General features: G+C 37.3%; 3 protein-coding genes across 7 annotated transcripts; 2 read left to right on the top strand and 1 right to left on the bottom strand.

Moving 5' to 3' along the window:
* Positions 1 to 115: 115 nt before the first annotated feature.
* LOC113749809 lies at positions 116 to 4930 on the bottom strand. Of its 4 annotated transcripts, none has more exons than XM_027293668.1 (8): positions 4847 to 4930; positions 4415 to 4639; positions 4195 to 4284; positions 3637 to 3717; positions 3375 to 3506; positions 1488 to 1706; positions 1043 to 1135; positions 116 to 605 (listed from the first exon to the last, which is right to left on the bottom strand). In XM_027293668.1, the coding sequence occupies exons 1-8, from the start codon at positions 4883 to 4885 to the stop codon at positions 444 to 446; spliced, it is 1041 nt and encodes a 346-aa protein (XP_027149469.1). In that variant the 5' UTR covers positions 4886 to 4930; the 3' UTR covers positions 116 to 443. The 4 variants fall into 4 exon arrangements, with proteins under 4 accessions (XP_027149469.1, XP_027149470.1, XP_027149473.1 ...); XM_027293669.1 differs by lacking the exon at positions 4847 to 4930 and having other exon boundaries at positions 116 to 490; positions 572 to 605; positions 4415 to 4838; XM_027293672.1 differs by lacking the exons at positions 1043 to 1135; positions 4847 to 4930 and having other exon boundaries at positions 116 to 490; positions 572 to 605; positions 4415 to 4838.
* A 4818-nt stretch (positions 4931 to 9748) lies between these two features.
* On the top strand, positions 9749 to 15118 carry LOC113750093 (O-fucosyltransferase 16). The gene is made up of 10 exons (XM_027294029.1): positions 9749 to 10074; positions 10205 to 10270; positions 10388 to 10478; positions 10667 to 10743; positions 11325 to 11413; positions 11584 to 11767; positions 12382 to 12563; positions 12979 to 13081; positions 13404 to 13735; positions 13833 to 15118. Exons 1-10 carry the CDS (start codon positions 9898 to 9900, stop codon positions 14278 to 14280), a joined length of 1749 nt encoding a protein of 582 aa, XP_027149830.1. The 5' UTR covers positions 9749 to 9897; the 3' UTR covers positions 14281 to 15118.
* A 1084-nt stretch (positions 15119 to 16202) lies between these two features.
* LOC113750202 (WD repeat-containing protein DWA2) lies at positions 16203 to 22407 on the top strand. Of its 2 annotated transcripts, none has more exons than XM_027294176.1 (14): positions 16203 to 16418; positions 16576 to 16659; positions 16745 to 16877; positions 17037 to 17148; positions 17790 to 17889; positions 18988 to 19115; positions 19262 to 19331; positions 20271 to 20359; positions 20609 to 20654; positions 20764 to 20837; positions 20929 to 20999; positions 21069 to 21127; positions 21692 to 21758; positions 21879 to 22407. In XM_027294176.1, exons 1-13 carry the CDS (start codon positions 16374 to 16376, stop codon positions 21731 to 21733), a joined length of 1053 nt encoding a protein of 350 aa, XP_027149977.1. In that variant the 5' UTR covers positions 16203 to 16373; the 3' UTR covers positions 21734 to 21758; positions 21879 to 22407. The 2 variants fall into 2 exon arrangements, with proteins under 2 accessions (XP_027149977.1, XP_027149978.1); XM_027294177.1 differs by having other exon boundaries at positions 21900 to 22407.
* The last annotated feature ends 752 nt before the right edge of the window (positions 22408 to 23159 follow it).

A 23159-nucleotide genomic window follows, 5' to 3' on the forward strand; every position in this document is an offset into this window, starting at 1 on the left:
CCGAGGCTTGTCTATCTCTGCCATCAATACCGGATGGAGAAATTAATTAAACAATTAGTGTTTGAAATTGCAATAACCAAGAGAGAGCAGCATTTATTTGTTACAACTTGCAATATAAAAAACGGGTTATACCGCTAATGTTATAGATTTCAATTACCACAATTTGGTTGCGTTCTGATTACAGGCCGGAGAAAACAAAATGGCGAGATCCTCCTCCCGTAAGTTGTTCGGTACATTAGCTGCCTTACCGTGACTAACTAGAGTTTATCGATCCCTTTCTTTCTTTCAGGCTCTGTAACCCTACCCTAACTCCCTTCTCCCTTTATACAAAGCAATTTAATAGAAACCCAAAACAGCATTGGCAGTTATAGCTTATGGTGATCGGACAGTCAGCCTTGCAAAAACAGCACCTGCCGGCATATACGCACTCCAGCACCGGAAGCCTATATATTCTCACCTGGCGGTAGCTCTGCAAGCTTTGGTGGAGTACCTAGTACACGTTCCATGTCAAAGCGAACTTCAATATTTCTGATACTATAACCAACAACCATGAGCCAGTAGAGCAATTTACCAAGCTCTGGAGCACTTGTCTCTGTCACACTAGTCTGCGAAACACAGACAAATAAAAATTGTTGATAGGAGCCCCATCAGCCAAGAAGCAGTATTGCTTCTACCAAAAAGGTAAAACAAGAGGAGTTCTAGCTAAATAGCACTAGTTAATTAGAATAATTCATAAAGAAGGGATACTGGTTTGCATCAATAGTAATAAAAATATAGTTTCCAACTCTAATTACGTTGAGACTATTCCTCAAAAATAAAAAAATTATGTTGAGAATAGAAGCATCATATCACCTACAAGGATTGTGTCAAGACTAATCTTCTCTTTGAGGTAAATCAAATTTCTATACTTTCACATCTCAACCAGAAGCTGAAAGCATAATTTGAAAGGTTTGTAGCAATTTCCAGTGCAGTACTCTTTAACAATTCCTCAACGACTAGAATCTAAAGAAGGCTCAGGATTTAAATAAACAAGGAGGAATACCTTCATTTGACTAGGGTCTGAAACAGCTAACAGGCGTTTTATGAATGTATTCATGGCCAGAATCACATCCTCCCCAGCAGTGCTAGTTAATTCCTGGCCAACTTTTTAAATGAGAAACCTAAACACAAATAGAAAACTGCTCTTTCCATTGAACTTTTTCATGCAAACCAATAGTTAACTAATAGATATCTCTCTCCAAACACATGAATTGACCCAAAGCATGTGGAACAGAGTAGCGGCTTTACATCAATCTGATGGGTCATAATTGCAAAGCAACAAAGGTATGCCGCGCTCAACAGATGCTATTGCCTTAAATTTTCTGATATTTACTAAACATAAGCAACCATTATATGCATTTGGAATGCGGGTATTATCCTAACGAGCAAAAAAGGTAAGGACAAAACTTCCCCAAAATGTTCAAGCTGTCGGTTGGTATTATTCTAACCTTTAGATTTTGGGGCTCAAGGGTTTTCAGATAGTCCAATAAGTCATTCTGGCCATCACTAGATTTTCTTTCAATCTGACGGTTGAGTTCCTCTATTTCTGCTTCCAGCAACTCAATGTATTTCACTGCATCTAGTTTTTCAGGACCAGAAACATTGTTCCATCTGATAACTTCTCCAGTCACTTTTTTCTGTGTGCCAGGTGCAAATTCTGGTCCATCCTATACATTCAAAAATAATTGCCCAAAGACATCATCAGATGCATGAAAAGTTTCAGTGAAATTAACAGAGAGTAACATATAAAAATCCAACATACCAATAAGACAAATCAATTAATGCTAAGTGGAAAAAATGTTGAAAATGTACAGAAACATGTCTATCATTCATACATGGTATGTGCTTGTAAAACTCCTATAAGCATTTCTCAAGGTGTGTGAATGTTAAAGTGAAATGACTTTTACATCACCTTGTAGGGTTGCAAACCATATTTGCTCAAGTAGCACAAAATTATGTATCCATGCAAAAATGAGATGCCAAGCACTCCCTTGTCTAACAAAAAGGAAAACAAGAAAGAATAAACAAATTGACCACTAAAAGTTAAGCAGTGGCAATTACTTTTCAGGACACATACTTGATCTTATCCATCACTTCTAGTCCACGTCTTGTTTTCTACAACTGGGAATTTATGACAGGCATGAGCTAGGTCATGACTAAATTATTCATGTTTCCATGAACTTTTACACAAAATGGATGAGCTGTTAGCTTTTCTGTTTCACTGCATCCAATCAAATTTCCCTTCTAGGCTACTTCAATGAGAAAAAATGCAACTCTCACTGGGACCCCAAACAGACCGAGCCTTCCAAGGAAAAGGAAACCAAGTTCTCATTACTTTGCATAAATAAGATGCAACATATAGCATTCAACCTTCCAAATTGGTGTCTAAAGTCTATACCAATTCTCCCAGCTCAGGCTGCCAGTCTAATGTTATACGGAGCACGTGCAGTGTGTTTCTTTAAAAGTTAAAGATTTCGTTTCCAAGTGCATATACCAAGCATGATCACATGGCATCTTTTTGCCTCTTTATAACCTAAGAAATAACAAAAAAATAAAATAAAATAAGTCCCCAAATCTTTGTGAGCAATCCCTAGAATAAGGTTCACATGATATCATTGCCATCCCAAAGACATATCCTTGTGATAATTTGATGCATCTAGATATAGACATGAACAGGGACATACATTTACATATCATAACATAGCTTTAACAGCGGAAGCCTTTTTAATTTTTGTTTATTTCTGTAATGCAATTACAAGATAGAATACAAATATACTAACAACAAATAAGATAACTTTAACAGCGGAAGCCTTTTTCCTTATTTCTATAATGCAATTGCAAGATAGAATATAAATGTACTAACAACAAATAAGTAAACATGACTAAATCCCAAATTTTTTCCGTTTTGATGCCCAAAGAGTCAGATCGAATCAACACATTACAGTTAACATGTTATGACAACTATTGGAACTTGAAAACAGCAACACTAATAATCCCTTATCTGATTTACAGGTCTCCCTTATAATGCTGAGGTAGCACATTATATGCACGCTACTCCACTAGTATTAGCGACAACACTGATATGTTCTACCACGTGACAAGATTTCTTTTCACTAAAGACTTGCCCTTATATAAGATTTCTTTTCAATAAAGACTTGCCTTCCATACTAGAAGTCACCAAGGTTGGATGAAAGCACAACCTAATTTCCGAAAATGCCAAAAAGCCAGCGAGTTCAGTTTACTCCATAATTGACGTTAGCTGTCATCCCAAAACGAATAAAGTTGTGCAAAACAAGAAACAACAAGATTTCCAAAGTAAATAAAAAAGGAATAACCTTGCTTTTTGGTGGTTCAGGGAGAGCAACTTGCTCCAAGCTTTGTTGCAATTCTATCCGGTATTGTGCATTCCTGAACATATATCCAGTCATCAGAACACTATACATGAGCTGTGCAAGATTCTCAGCAACCTACAAAGGGTCAATGGATCCCAAAATCAGAATACTTCGTACATATCCAACTTAAACAACGGATAAATTTATTTAACATTTAAACCATGTGGAGGTCCAAAAGTCCAACGTCATAATTCATGAAACGTACAGTGGTCACAGTTACTGCAAAAAATTGCGGCGGCAGTGTCCCTATCATATTCGTCACGGTATGTCGCATAGCATCAACCACCTAAACAACCAGAGAGCAAATTAAATGGAATACAAATAAAGCACTCTGCCACGTCATTTCAAGGCTGTTTAAGGCAGCAAAAGATCTCTACTCTAAAATCAGAGTTAGACAATTCAATAAAATGATGCCCAGAGTCTTCTCCAATTCAAAATACAACGAATAAATTGCAGCAGTGCGTGTTAATGCAAGTAAAGTTGCAACAAGATAAACCAATCAAAAGGCTGCCTCGTGTCATCTCCGGTTCAAAATTTAACAACCAAAGAATAACATCATTGGCGGCAGCATACAAAAATGCAAATAAAGTTGTATGAAGAAAGGCCAGTCTAATGCAACCTGGTGCAGCTTCCAATTCAAAATTTACCGGACAAATTCAATCAGAGCACCGTTGGTGGCAGTAGCTAAACGCATAAAACCCAAATGAAGCTGTAACAAGAAAGACGAATGCCGAAAAGAATACCGCGGTAATATAATCAATACCTGCTGGGGTGCCCTCTTAACAAACAATTCCATGAATTCAGGCTGCACATTTTGCACATATTCCAATAGAATTTCCCTCCTGCTTTTATGCTAACGCTCCAAACCAAAGCCCAAATCAAAAGCATAAAACATAAAAATAAAAATAAAAATAAAAATGAAACAGAAATAAAAACCAAACTTCATATTTCAGTAATAAGAAAAACTGGAACAGGGTTGATACCAGAGTGCCGTTGGAAGGTTGAGAACCAGCAGCATTGGAGTTGTTGTTCTTGTTGTTACTGTCCTCACTACTGCTATCAAAAGATTGAGCTCTCAAGATTAATCTACCTTTGTAAGCTGATGATTTCCTCGGGCAATTAATCGAGGAAGAATTCTGCCAATTGTTACGCCAGGATACCAAAGCCAACGAACAATTTGACGACGAAGCTGAAGCTGAAGAAGATGACTGTAATAACAACGATGGTCTCAAAGTCAAGGACGACATTTTAGAATTGTTGATAGATAATTAACGGACAAAAAATATTGAGCAAATTGTAAGAAGTTTTTTGGAATTATTTGATGCTTCAGTCCCTCTCCAAAACCCCTCTTTTATCACTCGTCTTCTCCCTCACTCCATTAACGATAACACTGATATAGGCACTAATATATTTACCACTTCCACGCTTCTGATCTGTGTCTGAGGAAGACTCATTTTCTTCTTCCCAGTCCAGTTAATTTTGTTGGGTTGGGCTTCTGATTCTATGGCTGTGCCCCAAGGATGCTACGACGTAGTATCCTTAATGATTTAGGCTTTCATACACCCTCCCAGCCGTGTGCCCGTGGCTTCTTCTTCTTATTCTTCTTTTTTTTTTTTTTTTGGTTGGTTGGAGTCCCAGTGTAACCAAGCTTCTACAACTTAAACACTATTCACGAGCACTCAATTGTAAAGATTCTTCAGCTCAATTAAATGAAATCTCAGTTCTATTCTGGGAAATTTTTCGACCAATAAAATTGTTCCGAATAAAATTATAGATGTAGGGTCCTTATTTGTATAATTTGCTGCTAATTCATTGGTCAAAAATGTAGTTGGTCCAATCATGATAAAAATTCTTGGTTCTATTTGTCAATGTTGTTAAACTCGTACCAGATATTGATTCGTCTAAACTACTGGGTTAGGGGTCAATTGGTCGGATCCCTCTCAAAAATCTATTGATGTTATAATTATTTTATGTTTTTATTAGTTTTAGAAATATTGAAATTAAATTCTTAGTTATATTCAGTCAATTATACAAAAATGTTTCAAAAATATTAGACTTTTGCAATCAAATATACACCTAAGAATTATATATAAAAATGCCAATAGATAACTAAAATATGTCCATTCTCCAAAACTATATGAAAAACTAAATTAATGCAAGTTGGAATCACTTATACTAAATTGATAAGATGATAGGGATGAAAACATCTTGATTTAGAGATCATTGAGAAAAGCGAGTGATTTTTGTATTTACACTAAGTGGGTGATGTTTTCTAATTCCTATTCATAAATGAAAGTATTACAATTTAAGTAACTCAAATTATGTTTAGAAAAAACAAGAACAAAAAGTTTGAAAATTGGGTTAACCAGTTGAACCGGGTCAATAATTTAGTTGATTTTTATGATTTTGACTAATATTTTATCAAAATAGTTTTGCACTACAAATCAGTTCAGAAACCCGGTCCCGGATTCATTTCAACCGATAGGTGACTCCAACTTCGGAGGTCTTGGGACCGATCAAATTTACCGGTCCGATCCGGGTCTAACAACACTACTATTTGCGATTAAAAGAAAAACTGAAGCAATATATATATATTTTTTTTGTTTCCCTATCTCAGGAAGGCTCTAATATATAATTGGCTCAAGATTTCGCTCAATGGTATAATTGGACTACTTTGTACTGCGATGTTACCATGATCAATCCTTACTTAATCTGTTTCTTAATGTCATAAACTTTTGGATCTTGGAAATTCTACGACACTTTTGAAACAGAATCGTGGACGTGAGATTGTTGTACTTGAACAGTCTAGTATATACATGCTGCATACGATAGGAGTTCCTTGTATTAAATATGAGAGGTCGCAATTGACATCAGTATGGTGTTTTCTAAGAAAAGAAAACAACCAAAACTTCAGATTATGATAACAAACCTGTAAAATAACAACCATGCTGTACCGGAGTGTACGTGTTCCTTAAAAAAGAGCGAATGGCTTATTGGCTTTGGAATGATGGTTGGATGCCTTGCTTAGTTCTTACTGTCCCGACACTTTTAAAGCAAGATATGAGGAACCAATCATGCTAACTACACACATATCCAGCTTGTCTATTTTCTTCTCCTTTTGTGAATGTTCTTTTGGGTTTCTTTTTCTTTTGTCTGGTTGGGGTTTCGCCAACCTTTTTACTGGATGCGCATCATGTCACTACCCCCCCTGTCTCTCTCTCTCTCTAATGTTTTCTTAATAAGACACAGAGGATCATCTATGTTATACTACACCGATGAAACGTAGTGGATCACTTGCCGAACCAGAGGTTTTCTTTCCTAATCAATTACTAGGGTCCAGTTTTACATGTGTTTACTATTTAGTGAAATTTACTTAGCTTAACCATCTCTCTAATCCGCCATTTCTTCGTCTCACTTCATGTACCATCTTTTATATGCTCATCATATAAAACGTGGCTTACAAGCATTTCAAGAAAAGTTGAAAATTATAATATAAAATTACCGGAGCCAGTGTCGTGCTACCACTTCAATGCACCTGTCAACCACCCCACCCCATCCACAACCTCTGCTTATTTGGGTACTACCGTACTAGTCAAGTTTTTCTCCTCCTCCTTATTCTATTTATGCCTAGTTAAAAGATTTTTCTAGTAGATATCTAATAATCACACTCGTTAACACATTTAAATAATCACCAACTTTGAGTCGGTGGAAGCCAAAAAGGGATTGAGTCCCTCTTTTTGGGAATTCAAATCCTATTAACAGTGAAAGAATATTAAAAAAAAAAAGGTGTCAAAGCACCCCGTTGGTTTAGTCGAGCATGTATATCTGCTAATCCTTTCTACAACCTCTTTAGGCTCCTTAACCCCTTATACAGTCTCTTTGATCTCTCCTTCCATGTAGAATGAGATAGATTTTGTTATAAAAAATGCTATGGTTGCAGCAAAAAAAAAAAAGAAGAAGTTAAATCACATGTTATCTATCATGTAAATGCACACACTCACTATTATTATCTTTCCCCGCATTTATATATTTTTCATAATTAATATTAGTTTTTCAAAGAATTAACACCAAAACTATTTCTTAAGAAGTGTCCAATGAACACTTATGGCAAATTCAACGGGGAGCCATGCCATTACCAGCAATAAGCCAACGCAAATATAACTTTAGCATGAAATTTAAGACCCAATAACCTTCTAGATTTATCATTGAATTTATCATTGATGTTGTATTGTATAACACTATTAAGGAAATTCTGTAATACCATTATGTCATCCTAGAGTTATGGATGTATACACTCATATTTATTATATCTCTGTATTTAAATACTTTCTTAAATTAATATTACTCTCGTCGGGAAAAAATTAATACCTGAATCCGTTTTAATGTGCATCTCAATAAATAAATCATAAATGCCGCTACGTGTGTTTCCAATTTTGCTAAACAACATGCATCCTGCATTTGTTTCGACTCGGAGTCGGAGCCTGGGGCTGTTGTTAATTTAGCCGGCCCCGGCCCGCGTGCCGCGGGATGTGGAATCATGTGCACGACACGTGAGTAGCTGGCACAAGGGAAATGGTAAGATTCGGTTTCAGGAGAGGAGGAGGGGGTGTGACGTCTATCCGTACGACTCTATCCTTAAGAAACAAAACAGGGATCTTCTTTTTCTTTTGTTTTCTTTTCTTCTCACATCTAGGGTCCGTTGGCTTGTAAATGGAGAAAACTTTACGTCGAAAAATGCCAAAACCAAATGGGCGTTTGGTAATAGGCATGAGCGGTAAGAATAGGCATCTATACCGATTTTTTGACAGTAGTATACTACTATAAGAATCATCCAATAGAAATGAAAGCATTGGATCTTGTCCCCTATCAATTTTATCATTGGTCACTTATAATTAAAACTATTTTCATTGTATTACATTTTGTGATGCGATGCACGTGAGAAAAACACTCGTTGAAAAATATTAAAAAGATAATTTAAAATGCGTTTATAATATGAAAAAAAATTCAAATAATGGACAATCCAAACAAATAATTTTTGTTGATTTGAGAATCACAATTTACAAGAAAGAAATTGAAAGGCGAAATTAATTTGGTACATTTTTTTTTTTTGTAAGCAAGACCCACTTGCAATCCATCTTCCTCTACTACCTAACTCAACCCAACAACTCATCCTTATGCATCAATAACTTATTATCACTTATGAAATGTTCAAAATAGTAATATTTTATTTTGGCTTAGTCAATAAACTACCTTTAATTAGAAGACAATTATATGGGAATGTTTTTTATGCTTGTTATGAGCTAAATTCACTAAACAATTTACGAGTACCTCGAATTTAGGTTTTAGTCAAACTCGATTTGACCTAATTTAAATTAGTTTATTTTATTTATTTGAATTTACAAGTGAATTGATTTTGAGTAGTTACTCGAGTATTGCAAATTCATGAGGCTATTGAGCTCATGAAGAATACTTCGTATATTTTTTTTCTAAACATTGATTGTATATGCATCTTGCTAAATAAACTTTAAATCCAACAACTGCATATTGTACCTAATTCAACTGTACTTTCTCTTAGATCCAACAAGTGCATGTTGTATCTATTTGGTTTGATGGCAAATAGTTTCCGTGGATTAGTAAAAAGATGTAGATATGCGACGATTAGCGGGAAATAAAAGGTGCTGAAACCACAAACTGCAATATTATATTGATCCAACCAAACGTACCCTGACAAATTCACCTCTTTCGGCAGACATCTCCAAACGGAGCCTTAATTCTTTCCCACCTTGCCAAAGTTCTAGATTATCCAAAAGCCAGCTGCAGTGGGTTTTACGGTTTTACTCATCCATATCATCATCTAATTCATTTCCACTTTACCAAATTAAAGTTCTAGACTTATCCAAAAGCTAGCTGTAGTGGTATTCACGGTTTTACTGACTCGTGCATATCATCATCATCGACAACCCTTCCCATTCACAGATAAAAACCACTTTGCCGAATTAAGGTCTACTAGACTAGATTATCCAAAAGCCAGCTGTATTGGTTTTACAGTTTTACTCATCCATATCATCGTCATCATTGACCATCCTTCCCACCCACAGTAAAAAAACCAGCAAGGAAAGAGGGGGTTGAAAAAAAAACCAAAACAAAAACAAAAACTTGGGTACATATAAGACACGGACGCACAGGGGATGGCGATGGAATCCACAACAATATTAATGTTTGTCGTTATCCCAGATGTTCCTGTGCAAAAAAACTACCGGATCCCACCTCCTCTTCCTGTATTGATATTGCAACCCCGCGTTCCCGGTTCCCCCTCCCCCGCTAAACCCCTTCCCCCGCCCCGTTCTACTGCTCCTACTAGCCTGCTTACTACTACTCGTTTTACGCAGAAAGAAGAAATAAAACGCCTAGGTCACTGTGTTAAGAACGTCGGAGGGTGGGCGGCTCAGCTCCGCAACCGCCCCCCATGGCCTTCCAGCGACGGCGGCTTCAGTACCAGTACAAAAATCGTGGCCGGCTCTTAATCCCCGCCATTTCCGTCATCTCCGCTGCTCTTCTTGTCTTATTCGTTTTGATCTCGCTACTCGCCCCTTCCCCGACTGATGGAAATGGTCCCCTCCGCCTGCCCCGCCACCATTCTTCGGTAATCTCTTCAACTATCACTCTCTCTCTGCCCCCTCATTTCTATTGCTCTGAGCCGCATGCCATAGGTATCTGTGAGAGTTTTATGTAATGCAGGATTTGATAATAGTCAATTTGTTTGTTTGTTCTAGACGGAGACTAGGAATAAGGATAGAACTAAGGACGAAGGGAAGGGAGTTCCGAAATTTCGTGTGCCGGTTAGGGTTCTTCTTTTGATCTCTTTTGCTTTGGTTTTCCAGCTTCTTTTTAAAAATTTTGTGGATCCGAATAATATTATGACGAATGCGATGCTTTGTTGGCTATTGGAGATGTAGCCCGGTCGAGGAGCCTATCATCGTGATCTTTGGACTTCGACAAATGCCAAATTCTATCATGGTTGTAGTGATGCCAGCAGCAAATTTCCAAGTTCGTATGCTTCTACTCGGATTCAATACCATTTTTACATTCATTCATTTTGTAAGCCTAGTAACTGGGAATACACGTTTCCCTTCAGTTGGTTGATCTGGGACGATAAAAAATATATATTTCGCTGGATATCTGAGACCTTTTTTTTGGATTTTATTGACTACGGATTTTGATTATTACTACTGCAGAAGCAGAAGCTATCACGCGTCCCAACCGCTATTTGTTGGTTGCAACCAGTGGGGGTCTTAATCAACAGAGAACTGGGGTAATGTTTTCTGATATTCGGAGTTTATGTTCTAATTTGCAGTAGCTATGTGTGGGAAGTATTAGCAGGGCTTTAGGCAAATGGGCTCTTGACATGTGCTGACTGCATTTTAATTTTGAATTCCCATTTAATGTTTGAACCCAATTAAGCATGTATTTATTGCTGTTATTCCTTTTTGTTGGATGTATGTCTATAAAGTTTTGGTAAGCAGTAGTGAAAGAGTTAAGAAAGCCGTTAATGTTGTTGTTCTCTTCCTGACAATTGCTTTTTCTGCGGCCTATTTGATCTATTGTACTTCATTTTCTGAGAGAAACGATAGAAGTAGCTGGTCAGCAGGTGATGGAAAACTGACTACCAAAATAGAAGATCAACTTCAGGGAGCTTTCACCTATGCCGCCATTCAAATTAATTTGGATATGACCTCCATCATATTTTGTGATCAAGAATCATGGATACTGTAAAGATTTTCTGTATTAGTCATTAGTCCATAGTCCTGCTGCAACCATGTTGAAATGCTGATTTAATCTCAAGGCATATATATTTGCATTGAAATGCTGATTCTTCTTGCTTGTCTTTGTCAGATAACTGATGCTGTTGTTGCTGCTCGTATTTTGAATGCCACCCTTGTTGTTCCAAAGCTAGATAAGAAATCCTTTTGGAAGGATTCGAGGTTAGTTCACAAATGCTTTCCTGCTAGAGTTTCGCATCTGGTATTTCTTTCTACATCTTTGACTGGTTTCTGGTCTGGATATAAATGCTGTAGATCTGATCAGCTCTTTAAAATTTGAACAGAATGAAATGAAATTTGATAAATTCCTTTGCTTCTTTGTCCTATTGCAGTAACTTTTCAGAGATATTTAATGTTGATTGGTTTATATCATATCTAGCAAAAGATGTTAGAATTATTAAAGAGCTTCCATTAAGGAGAGGACACCAATGGATTCCACACAGCATGCGAGTCCCAAGAAAGTGCAATGAAAGATGTTATATTACTCGTGTCTTACCTGTTCTTTCAAAAAAGCAGGTGAGCCTTTAAACTGGAGATTCTAACTTCTATTTTGTGTATATATACTGTCCTGGAATATGATTCCTTAATTACTGTTGTTGGAGTGTGTCTTGATGCTTAAGCATTTTGTGAACATAAACCCAATGAGGTCGTCAAGTTGTAGCATGTTGCGTTTGTTTGAGATTTGTTCTCCATTTCCCTTTAATTTGCTCCAGTCAAGAATAAGTATATCCCATTTTATGCAAGCTACCAGATGGCTCAATAGGATATTTCTGAGTTTAGGCTTTCAGTTCTAGCAACATTATTGTGGGATTTTTTTTAAGTTAACTACTACTTGCTCAGTCAACTTGATCTTCTTTATATGAGAAAACCTCCATGCAAGTTCATTCTCCCCTCCCTGAAACCACTTCTCTTGGAGTAATAAGTTGTTTACAAGTCCAATATACATGTGATGTATGTGTAGAGCTCTTGATATCAAGGTTGACCACTGCAGCAATGAAAATGTCTCTTCGTTGCATTTTGAGTTCCTTGATTTAGGCTTTCTTAAGTTGGTCTTTGTTGGCTGTTATATTCCTTTTTTTTCTTCTCTTTTTCTAGGAAACATGTTAAATGAATTTGAATCCTTGTAACAGGCTATTCAGCTAAACAAGTTTGACTATAGACTTTCAAATCGGCTGGAAACAGATTTTCAAAAGCTTAGATGTAGAGTCAATTATCATGCTCTGAGGTTCACCAACCCCATAATTACCATGGGTGAGAAATTGGTTCAAAGAATGCGGATGAGGAGCAAGCACTTTATCGCCCTTCATCTAAGGTAGTCTAGATGTTCCAAATTTTGATTATATGCTGATGTATGAGTCACGTATTTGACTTTTAACTAATTATATGTTCTATTCTTGGTCCCTAGAAATTGTTTTGATCTTTCTGATGGAGTCCATTTTGGTGAGCATGTATCCATGCTACTGGAAAAACTGGAATGCATGTGGATTTTGTGCTCCAGTATCCACTTGAATTGGCCGGAGTTGCTTGTACCTTAGGAGAACTTGATCCCTTCATATGTTATAATTTGTTCAGGGGTTGTCGTTATCTTGTTCTATATTGTTTTTCAACAAATTTGGAGAGAATGGATAGAAACTTCTTTTCTAATTCTTTAAGCAAAGCATGATGATATTCTGATTTGGATGACGAGGTCTAACCGTTATCATCCTCAAAAATATGTATCATTACAGGTTTGAACCCGATATGCTTGCATTCTCGGGATGTTATTATGGTGGGGGAGAGAAGGAGAGGACGGAGCTTGGTAAAATACGGAAGAGGTGGAAGACCTTACATGTAAGGCTTCGAATATCATTCTTTCTTTATTTACAGATCCTTTTGGAGCCACAAAACTGTTTACCTCTTGGGTTAGGCATCATATCTGGTTACTTGTTAAATTTCAATGCACGAATAATTCAAGGCATAATACCTGACAATCAGCTATGGGCGATGAATTTCATATTGTCGTTTGACCTGATTCACGTGAATCTTCTTTTCCATTAGATAGCTTGATAAGATGAGTTGCATGTTAAAAAGATGGCAAGATGCAATGTTAGGACCAAAAGGCCATTCTTGTATCATGTTTTAGTTAATTCAGATCTTTATTGGTTATTTCCAGACTAGCAACCCAGATAAAGTAAGGAGGCAAGGAAGGTGTCCCCTTACTCCTGAAGAAGTAGGCTTGATGCTGAAAGCACTTGGATATGGTAGTGATGTTCACATCTACGTGGCATCAGGTGAAGTATATGGGGGTGAAGAGACATTGGCTCCACTGAAGGCACTCTTCCCAAATTTCCATTCAAAAGACAGTCTCGCTAGCAAGGAAGAGTTGGAATCATTTTCTGCATTTTCTTCTCGCATGGCTGCATTAGATTTCATTGTTTGTGATGAAAGTGATGTATTTGTTACCAATAATAATGGTAACATGGCAAAAATTTTAGCGGGACGAAGGTATCTAGCCTCTACTGTTTTATGGAAAAACTCTAGAGTCTTGATAGCATCTAAATGTTGGTAATCTTTATTTTATGTTATTTTATTGTTATTGTAGGAGGTATTTTGGACATAAACCTACCATTCGCCCAAATGCCAAGAAATTGTATAGGCTGTTCTTGGACCGAGACAACATGACTTGGGAAGAATTTGAATCAAAAGTTCGCAAGTTTCAGCGAGGTTTCATTGGGGAGCCCAAAGAGGTGAGACCAGGAAGGGGTGAATTTCATGAAAACCCCGCTTCCTGTATATGTGAAGATTCAGATGCAAAAGCAAAGGTGGATTCGCTTTCAAGAAAATTTGGCAAGGAAAATGGTGTAAGAAAGGAAGATGTTGATTCTGCAGCTGATGATGAAAATATGGATGATGAACCGGAAGTTTCTGATGGCGATGGTGATGAGGATCCAGATGACCTTCCTACAAATATTTTGCTAAATGGGACGGCTTCAGATTATGAGGCGTCTCTCTTGGACAACCCTGAGCTGGATGAGTTGCTTTCCGATTGAATGAAATCTTTGACCTTCCTGGAGAAGTTCTTTTCTTTGGCTAATCTATTGTCTGACACTCTTTTCAGTCTTTCTACAATGGCTTCGACAAAGGTGCAGCTCTAAGCCCATCCGCGTGAACTATGCAGATGATTTGATGTATATTATGGCCCTTTTGATGGAGTGAGATGGAGCAAGATTTCACCAGTAAAGCTGATTGCATCATTATGGTTAATCGAGTTTCAACCTGTAAGGGCTCCGTGGGAGATGAAAATCGTACTCCGGGCTTGGAATGGGTGGCATTGCTTTCACAAGAAACTTGGGGCTTTTAACTAATTGTATGAACAAAGGCAGAGTTAGGTCTGCGTGAATGCAGGTAAGCATATTTTAGGACAGATTGGAACTAGATAAGTCCAGTTGACGCAAATCATGCGGTCAAGGAATGAAAATGGCTGGGTAACTTGCTACTGACAAGTAGGCGAGTGGTTGAATCTTATATGTGGAGATGAGCATGCTGCAAAGTATATTAGGAAGCAAACGACGATGAAAATTTCATTGCAAAGATGTTTATGAATGTCGTCAGGCTCTCTCTGCAATTAGCACAGCAAGGGGCCCGGAGGCATAATTAGACGTACCAAGAGAATTGAATTTGCCTTTTTTTATTTTTTTTATTTTTGGGGGGTTCATTTTTCCCTTCTGGATGGATCCTTGGATCTGGAAGCCTTAATTTGTACTGATTCACTAGTAATGTGCATCAAAAGTAGGCAAGTGTAGATTAAATTTTGAGGGATCATATATTAATTATCATTCTCTTCTTGTGGTTATGGGGAATTGCGACATAGAAGTGCTACGCAACCAACTTGAGGAGTGAAACTCTAGTGATTGAATTCAGGGATTTACCCTTCTCAACTCTGCTGCCATATTCTTCGGTAAATCAACATATCTAGTATCCATGATCCATCCATCAAGTCGCGGGACCTTGGTGAATCATTTCCTTCGTTCCCAAACATACTTTTGTGTTTTTGGTTTACTTAATTTCTGAGGGAAAGCTATTTCTTCATATTTATTCATGCATAATGGTCGTTTTTCACGAAAGGGCTTGGGTGGGCTGTGAGTTGACCTAAACCCATTATCAAACGAAGCAGGCGCCGGGAGATAGAGGTAGGCTGGCTAATCTGTTTATGAATTTCTTAGAGATCTCTTACTCATCTCGCCTAAATGATGAATGTTGGGCAAGTTTTAATTTCAATTCCATCATATTGCATTGCAATGGTTTCTCCTCAATGCAACATGGTCAAGCAATTTTATTTTATTTTATTTTTTGTAACAAGACAAAATAAGTTGCCTTAAAAAGGAAAACTTGCTACTAAATCGAATTGTCGTCCTTGCGTGTCTTCATCCATGATCCATCCCCTCAGAAAAACGCTACAGATGTGACGCCAAATTTGACGGGAGACTTGCAAGCGGAGCGGATGATATTGCAGGAGTGGGCATCCCACAATTAATTTTTTTTTTTTTGGACAAAAAAATCTTTAAAAATTCACAAGATGAGATTTTCTCGTACGTATTACAATTGCTCGAGATACCTTGTCGGAGCATTGATTCATCCGGTATGGTAATAAGAAACGAAAGTCTTGTATGTGTTTGAGCTCTCGGACAGTAAATTTTCATATTTTGACTTTGATTGAATTAATTGATAGATTAGTTTTATATCATAGTAAATTTGTTGGTATTGAGAGTTGATGCGATCAGTTGGACGCATCCACCACATCAGCAGCGGTTGGATTTAGCAGCTGGTACCTTTTTCTCCCTTTTTTAGTTTTAGCCCTCTGTGACCGGATAACAGTAAATCAATAATAGTACAGTACAATATAGGGAATATACTATATACTGCTGCTACATTATTCCAGTTGAAAAAATAAAAAAGGAGGCCAGTGAAGGGTGCTTTCCTTAACAGCTGACGCATTGAAATTATTTGCCGCGGTTCGAGTTGGAGGCAGGAAGGACTGGGACTAGGAGGAGGCCCCTGAAAGTGAAAGTGAAAGAGGGAAAGGCAGATCGGATCTAAAAAGCCAAAGAGCTGTTATCTATAGGTGGATCGATCGGGAAAAGCAATGCAGGGAGGATCGACGGGAATCGGCTATGGTCTCAAATACCAGGTGGTCATCCCCTCCCCTTTTTAATACCCCATTCTTCCTTCTTCTTCTTTTTCTTCCTCTTCCTCCATCTTCCTTGTCTTCTATCTTATTCTACTAGTGAGTATTAATTTGTTGTGTTCTCTTGTGTTTGGTAAACATAAATTGGCAAAATTCGCAGGCGAGATGCATTTCCGACGTCAAAGCAGACACCGACCACACCTCCTTCCTCGCTGCCACTCTCAGTCTCAAAGAAGAAAATGAGGTTGGAGAAACTACTCCTAATTGCTTTTCATTCCAAATGTATTTTCTTACTGGAGACGCAGTTTCAAATTGTGATGCTCTCGTAGGTGCATCTCATTAGGCTTTCTTCGGATGGTAATGAATTGATTTGCGAGGGTTTGTTTTCACACCCAAATGAGATCTGGGACCTCGCTTCTTGCCCTTTTGATCAGCGCATTTTCTCTACCGTCTTTTCTTCTGGTAACTACTACTAACATTTTCTGCTCTCTCCATCTTTTATTGTTGCTGTTATTATTATTATTATTTTAAACGAAAATTGTTGGCTATTTTTTCCTCCTAACATGCCGGTGAATAATTACTTCTTTTAACAGTCTTTTTCCCCCCTTTGGGGTTGTGAAGGTGAATCGTATGGGGCGGCAGTTTGGCAAATCCCTGAGCTGTATGGCCAACTGAATTCCCCTCAATTGGAGCGAATCGCCTCTCTTGATGGACATGATTCCAAGATTAGAAGGTTGTATATATCATTTCATTGCAAATTCTTCACTGAATAAATAAGCTGACATTTTAGATTTATTTTGTGAGTAAAAAATAAAAAAAATAAAAAAGATTTATTTTGGATTTTATTTCTTTCTTTTTCCTCAAATTAATAAAAAAATGGTTTTGAATTGATTATTAGTTCTGGGTTGCAGGACTTTATTCTTTTCACAATATTCTATTCATTTTCATGAACTATGAAACTGATTGATTGCTATAGGTGTAATTTATTTTTTAATTAAATTTTGGGTTTTACCAGCTACTCAGAGCCTTTATTTTTCGTCCTTGATCATTGTTTCTTTCATTTCATAACCTGTGCTGAAACCTGCTAGCTGCATTTTATATATGCCGGTATACGAGTGGGAGGAAGAGGAGGCATACTGAGGGAGTAGAGAAGGAAAATTTTTTAATTTTCACAATTGTATTCCCAAATTTCTAGGTGTATTAGTTTCTTTTTCCCCCCCTTTCTTATGGTGATTCCGTCTTCATATTGACATTCTCATTAGCTACAAGAACATGCCTTCCCTAAAATGGACCAAGAGTTCATCTAATCAAGAAGAAACATAGGTCCACTGCCTGGGTTTGCAACTCATGATATTAATTGGCTACACTTGGCAGTGTGCTTTGGTGGCCAACTGGAAGGCATGACAAGTTGATTAGTATCGACGAGCAGAATCTTTTACTGTGGAGCCTAGACACTTCAAAGAAGACTGCACAGGTACGGTGAACAGAATACTACATGGGTTGTATAATGCACATCACGTGCACGTCATGATACTTCAGTACATAAAGCTATGGCCTTGTCCTTTGTTTACTGTATGCTATCAGCTGAATTCTTTTTCCAGAAAGTTTTTTCTTTTTACATACAACTAGATCATTAACTTTGTCAGCTATTGGATGTAAATTTGTATCAAATGCGGGAAGGACTAGATAGAGAACATTTCTACATATAATTGATACATTTATGATTAGCACGTCATGATTGACTGAGTAGTTATTCTACATACATTGACCTTAATATCTTAATTACTTGAGTGCCTTTAACTGAGCTGTAGAACCTATAGATGGTTTCTTAGTTGTTTCTTGACTTATATATTTTTGAAGATTAGCCGTAGGAGGTCAATAGAAGACTATTTTAGTATATCATAAGTTACTTAAATAGGCTTCTGAGAATGTGCTCTGTCTACTGCAGATCAAGAGTTTTGTTTACATTTATTTGCTTCATAATGGATATTTAAGAGTTTTTCCTGGCCTTTATTCCTTCTTGTTTGGTGTACTTGTAGGTATGCATTGTATCGAATTGTTTGCTTCATCACATTGAGACAAACACGACGCATTCATGTCATTACTATGCCTTCTGAAAATTTAGCAATTCTGTTTCCCGTGTATACTGTTCCCTGTGTATACATCTTTAAGATAGTTTATTATCATGTAATATATCAGTAGCAGTGTGGTTCTCCATTTTGAGTTAACCATTTTGGTTATAGGGACAAGGATTTGTACAACTGGGATTCTCAGCGATTAAAGCCTCTGGAATTAGATTTCCCCATTGATTATTACCATTGTATACATCTTTAAGATAGTTTATTATCATGTAATATATCAGTCGTAGTGTGGTTCTCCATTGATTATTACCATTGATGTTCATATATTGCTTTATGTTAGGTGTCACTATGTAGGATGCTCATTTTTCTCTTATGTCTCTCCTTGTGCGTTCTTAATATTGCTTCTGTATGGCCCATAAATATGAAACTGTGGCATTGTTGCTTCTGATTTGTTGGACTAATTCATATTCTGGTCTTGCTGCAAAATCTAGGTTCAAACTAAAGAATCCGCTGGGATGCTTCACTATCTATCTGGCGGAGCATGGGATCCACATGATGTTAATGCTGTGGCCATAACCTGTGATTCATCTATCCAGTTTTGGGATCTGCGAAGCATGACGTATGTTCTGTTGGTTTGATAAAATGTATTTAATTCTCCATTGGTTTATATGTTCTTAATCGATGTGGGTTTTGCATTGTGACAAATTAATCCTGTAAAGTTCAAGGCTCTACTGTATGTCTGATTCATGATTGTTGTATTTGCAGGAAGACAAATTCAATTGAGCATGCACATGTCCGTAATCTTGACTATGACATGAAGAAGAAATATACACTTGTAAGTGTTGATCTACAGAATGGTTGTTACAGTTAGAGAGTTTTTACTTGCTTGTGTTGGAAGAGCTTTTGTGCGAGTGAAAAATAAATGTAGCATTTGCAAGTTATATTCCCTTTTGTGTGAGTGAAAAATAAATGTAGCATTTGCAAGTTATATTCTATCATCAGCTTAGTTATACTCCCCAATAATTAAACTGTATCCTATCTGTTAATATTCGACGATGTGCAATATTCAGATTACTTACATCAAAAGATCTTTTTGCTTGCACAGATAAGGCTGCGGACTCTACAATGATGGGAATGTTTTTTATGGTGTTTTATCATAAAGGAAATCCTTTAGAGGTGGATTTGCAGATTACATTTAAAGAAAAAAAGAGTTTCACCTTATTTCTTTAGGCTGTTCTAGACATACCTTAGATATCTTATTGAAAGCAACATTGTTTCTTGAGTGCAATGAGGCATGGACCGCATAATCAGATAAAGCAACTCTTTAAAATTTTTCCTGCCACTTTGAGGGCCCACACCACAAGGTTGGACACGAATATCTGTAAGAAAGGTGCAGAATGAGGAAGTAGGATTTTTATTAGGTTTATCTGAAGAATATCTTCCATTGCAACCATTTAGGAGCAGATCAATGTGGCACTATATTGGTGAAAGTATTGATATGCTAATTATCCTAAAAGCTGAGATCATTTCTGAAGCACACTTAAATTAATTAATGAGCTGTATGAAGTTGATTTTGTGGTGTATATAACGGATTAACATTTCTGTCATTCACCATACTTTTACGCTAATCATATTTATAGGATGTCTTGGAAATCTGAATAGAATATTAACTCTCTTTGCTTCACAAAATTTTCAAAAAATCTCCTTTTGCAATCCTGTGTTGATTTGCTTGTTGTTCAAAGATGAGCTTATAGGGTCTGATTGATTCTAACAGGTAACTGCTGATGATGAGTCTGGTATACACATATGGGACACACGGATGTTGAATTTTCCATTCCTGGAGCTCCCTGGACATGCACACTGGTATTCCTTGTGAAAACTGAAGCAAGATTATGCTTTTGTCTTGCATTTGTAGATCTGCAGCATCTTTAATCATTTATATCTTTAATAAAAGTATCATTTTTGTGTCTTGTTGCTGAAGCTCTTAATTTTATTGTCTTTCGCATTCTAGATTTATTATAACTTGTTGGCTGATTGCATGTTATCAATTGTGGCTTGGGGTCATCTTTGTCAAAAATTTTCCTCTAGTTAAGATAATGCTGTTTTCAACAGGACATGGACTGTTAAGTGTAATCCTGAGATTGAAGGCTTGATTCTGGTTCTCTCTCTCTCTCTCTCTCTTCCCCTCCCTCCCTCCCTCCCTCCCTCACTCTGTATTTGAGAGTGTGTGTTATAAAGTGTGTTTTGACATATGCTAACTTTTGTAGAGTGCTGGAACTGATTCAGCTGTGAATTTGTGGCTTGCTTCTCCTCCTAACGGAGATCATTTAACGTCTGAAAGGTGATTTTCTTATTTCGTTCCTCTGAATTTTATTATTTGGCATATTATTTTTGTTTTATACTGGTTTCACCTGTCTTTGTTGTTTTGCCAGCTTGGAGTCACCAACTAGGCAGGTGGATCCATTGCTTAATTCATACACTGACTATGAAGACAGCGTCTATGGTAACTGTTGCAATCTCTGACTTTATGGAACTTAATTGAACTGAAATTAGCTCATCAAGTAAATCTCAGGCCTCGCTTGGAGCTCTCGACAGCCGTGGATATTTGCGTCATTATCTTATGATGGGAGGGTAAGAGTACTAGAACATTATGGAAAAAGGACATATAGATTATTTTCATGGCTATGTTTTTCTTTATCAAGCACCTGATTATTCTGCTCATCTGAATTGTCACTTCTACTTTCTTCTTATTGATGGGATATAACCAGTATGGAGCCCTTTGAGGTTATCTTTTCCACTGATCAATTGGAAGTACTGTTTCCACTGGTTCAAGAATTGTTTTCCTTTCTAAAGTTTTGATCCCGCATAATGGAACTATGTGGCACTCTATGTGTGTCCTCTATCTTGGGCATCTTGTGAATTGGTAAAGATTTGGGGATCTGAGGAGTGCTTTCCTGCTTAAACCTGCTATTGTGGTCCTTGCTATTCTGTATTCATCTTCTGTAGCAGTATGACGCATCCTTATGTTTCAGTTTAGGATAAAACTTATAGTAATGGCATATTCTTTATTTTAAAACAAAAAAAAAATGAGTTGAAAATTTAAAATTTCAGCTGTTAGAGTGATAATTGAAAATTTCTCCATATTATTATCTTGTTCAGGATTGCTATTTAATGATAGATTTTTTAATTGAACAGGTGGTTGTAGAATCTGTGAAGTCTCATCTCCCAAGAAAATGAATGAATCCAGATGCTGTTTGGGAAGGTTGTGGACCCTAGACATTACTTCTTTTTGAGAAGTTCTCGCTGCTCTTCCCCCCCCTCCCCCCCTCCCCCCTTTCTATTTTTTTTCTTTTTCTTCCTGCCAATTTTTGTGTTCTTACAGGTCTTCTTGCTTCAACTCCAGAAAACATCCTTCTATGGAAGTGTAATTTTGATGTTTAATCTGATGCGGCTCATTTCGGCCATGACAACCTGAGTGTCTTGGAACTCTGCATTGATTTGATTCTGGTATGGTATATCGACCTATGCAATATGCTTGTCTTACCACCCCCTATATTTGATTGTCTGTAGTTGCAGTTACACCTGTTGGATCGCCTGTAAAAGTGTAGCTGGATAACTTTTTTTTTAAGTTTCTACTGGGACTAGCCTGTGGGTCTTTTTTATTCAATTCGAGAGAAGTTCTAATGGCTAGAAGAAATGTTGTATGTCGTCGTCTTAACGTTCTGGCCAGATACCGATCTATTATTAGGCGGGAACTGCTTGGATGATGGGCCATCTTTTCCGCTATCAGTGAGAGAAATTAAATACTACTCTTATAATTCATTTCACAGAACCACTCACCCACAGACAGAAAGGAAAAAGAAAGAAAAATTTTTGCCACGTAGACCTGTAATAATATTTTGCTTGTGATAGTAGTGGTTGTGGAACTGATACTTGGCATGGCATGAAATTTTGGTTGGTTTTGTTACATCTGTTTGTGGATGTTGGGTGTTGAAAGAGGTTGAGCAGTGTTTCGCTGCCTGCTCACCCTAATTGACGGTGCTCCTCCTTCATTTACAAGGTGTACAAGGGTCATATGTGTTTTGTCAAATGTTTTATATGAATATGGAAAGAATTTCTGAGTTTGTTTGGAGTTGGAAAGAGGGAGCTACTTCTGAAAGCTTTGTTGAAGCACTCTGTGGTTGTGGTGTCTTCTGCTTCGTGGGTGTGTATACAAATACAAGCAAGCACTCAGGGGAATGTCTCTATTGATCGGTAACCTCAATCAAACATGTTTTCAAGGGCTTTCTGGATGCTGCTTCTGTGTGGTGTGCCCATATTGAATTTTCTGTAGTCAACAATTAATCGCTGAAACGTATGCACGGCCTGTTGCAAACGATTCTTCTTTGAGAGTCATAATATATTGTCGTGAGGGCAATTTGAGAAGAGTGAGCGTCAGTCGTGGTGTAGCATTGTTGCTGACTATGTATGTGGGAAGTGGACTTCAAACCTATCCAAAAGAGTAGAATGACTCGTCAAAAAAGTGGATTAGGTTTCCTCGTTGAAGCCGAAGGGCATATGTTTGAATTCGGTTGGTTTATATCACAGTAGCTTGTTGTTTTAGTCCGGGAGATCCGTGTGTGAGTGTGTCCTTATGTTTCATTTCGCCACGAACGCCGCGTCG

Source organism: Coffea eugenioides, chromosome 10 (assembly GCF_003713205.1).
Source record: "Coffea eugenioides isolate CCC68of chromosome 10, Ceug_1.0, whole genome shotgun sequence".
NCBI classification, from domain to species: Eukaryota; Viridiplantae; Streptophyta; class Magnoliopsida; order Gentianales; family Rubiaceae; genus Coffea; species Coffea eugenioides.

Excerpts from the sequence above, each read along its gene's own strand:
- LOC113749809 (XM_027293668.1), bottom strand. The coding sequence starts at position 4,885 with ATGAGTCTTCCTCAGACACAGATCAGAAGCGTGGAAGTG. Across the intron at positions 4,285-4,414 it reads AACCTTCCAACGGCACTCTG|CATAAAAGCAGGAGGGAAAT; the intron begins GTATCAACCCTG and ends TTGGAGCGTTAG. Across the intron at positions 606-1,042 it reads CAGACCCTAGTCAAATGAAG|ACTAGTGTGACAGAGACAAG; the intron begins GTATTCCTCCTT and ends TGTGTTTCGCAG.
- LOC113750093 (XM_027294029.1), top strand. The coding sequence starts at position 9,898 with ATGGCCTTCCAGCGACGGCGGCTTCAGTACCAGTACAAAAATCGTGGC. Across the intron at positions 10,744-11,324 it reads TTAATCAACAGAGAACTGGG|ATAACTGATGCTGTTGTTGC; the intron begins GTAATGTTTTCT and ends TGTCTTTGTCAG. Across the intron at positions 11,768-12,381 it reads CTGTTCTTTCAAAAAAGCAG|GCTATTCAGCTAAACAAGTT; the intron begins GTGAGCCTTTAA and ends TCCTTGTAACAG.
- LOC113750202 (XM_027294176.1), top strand. The coding sequence starts at position 16,374 with ATGCAGGGAGGATCGACGGGAATCGGCTATGGTCTCAAATACCAG. Across the intron at positions 16,660-16,744 it reads GTCTCAAAGAAGAAAATGAG|GTGCATCTCATTAGGCTTTC; the intron begins GTTGGAGAAACT and ends ATGCTCTCGTAG. Across the intron at positions 16,878-17,036 it reads CTCTACCGTCTTTTCTTCTG|GTGAATCGTATGGGGCGGCA; the intron begins GTAACTACTACT and ends GGGGTTGTGAAG.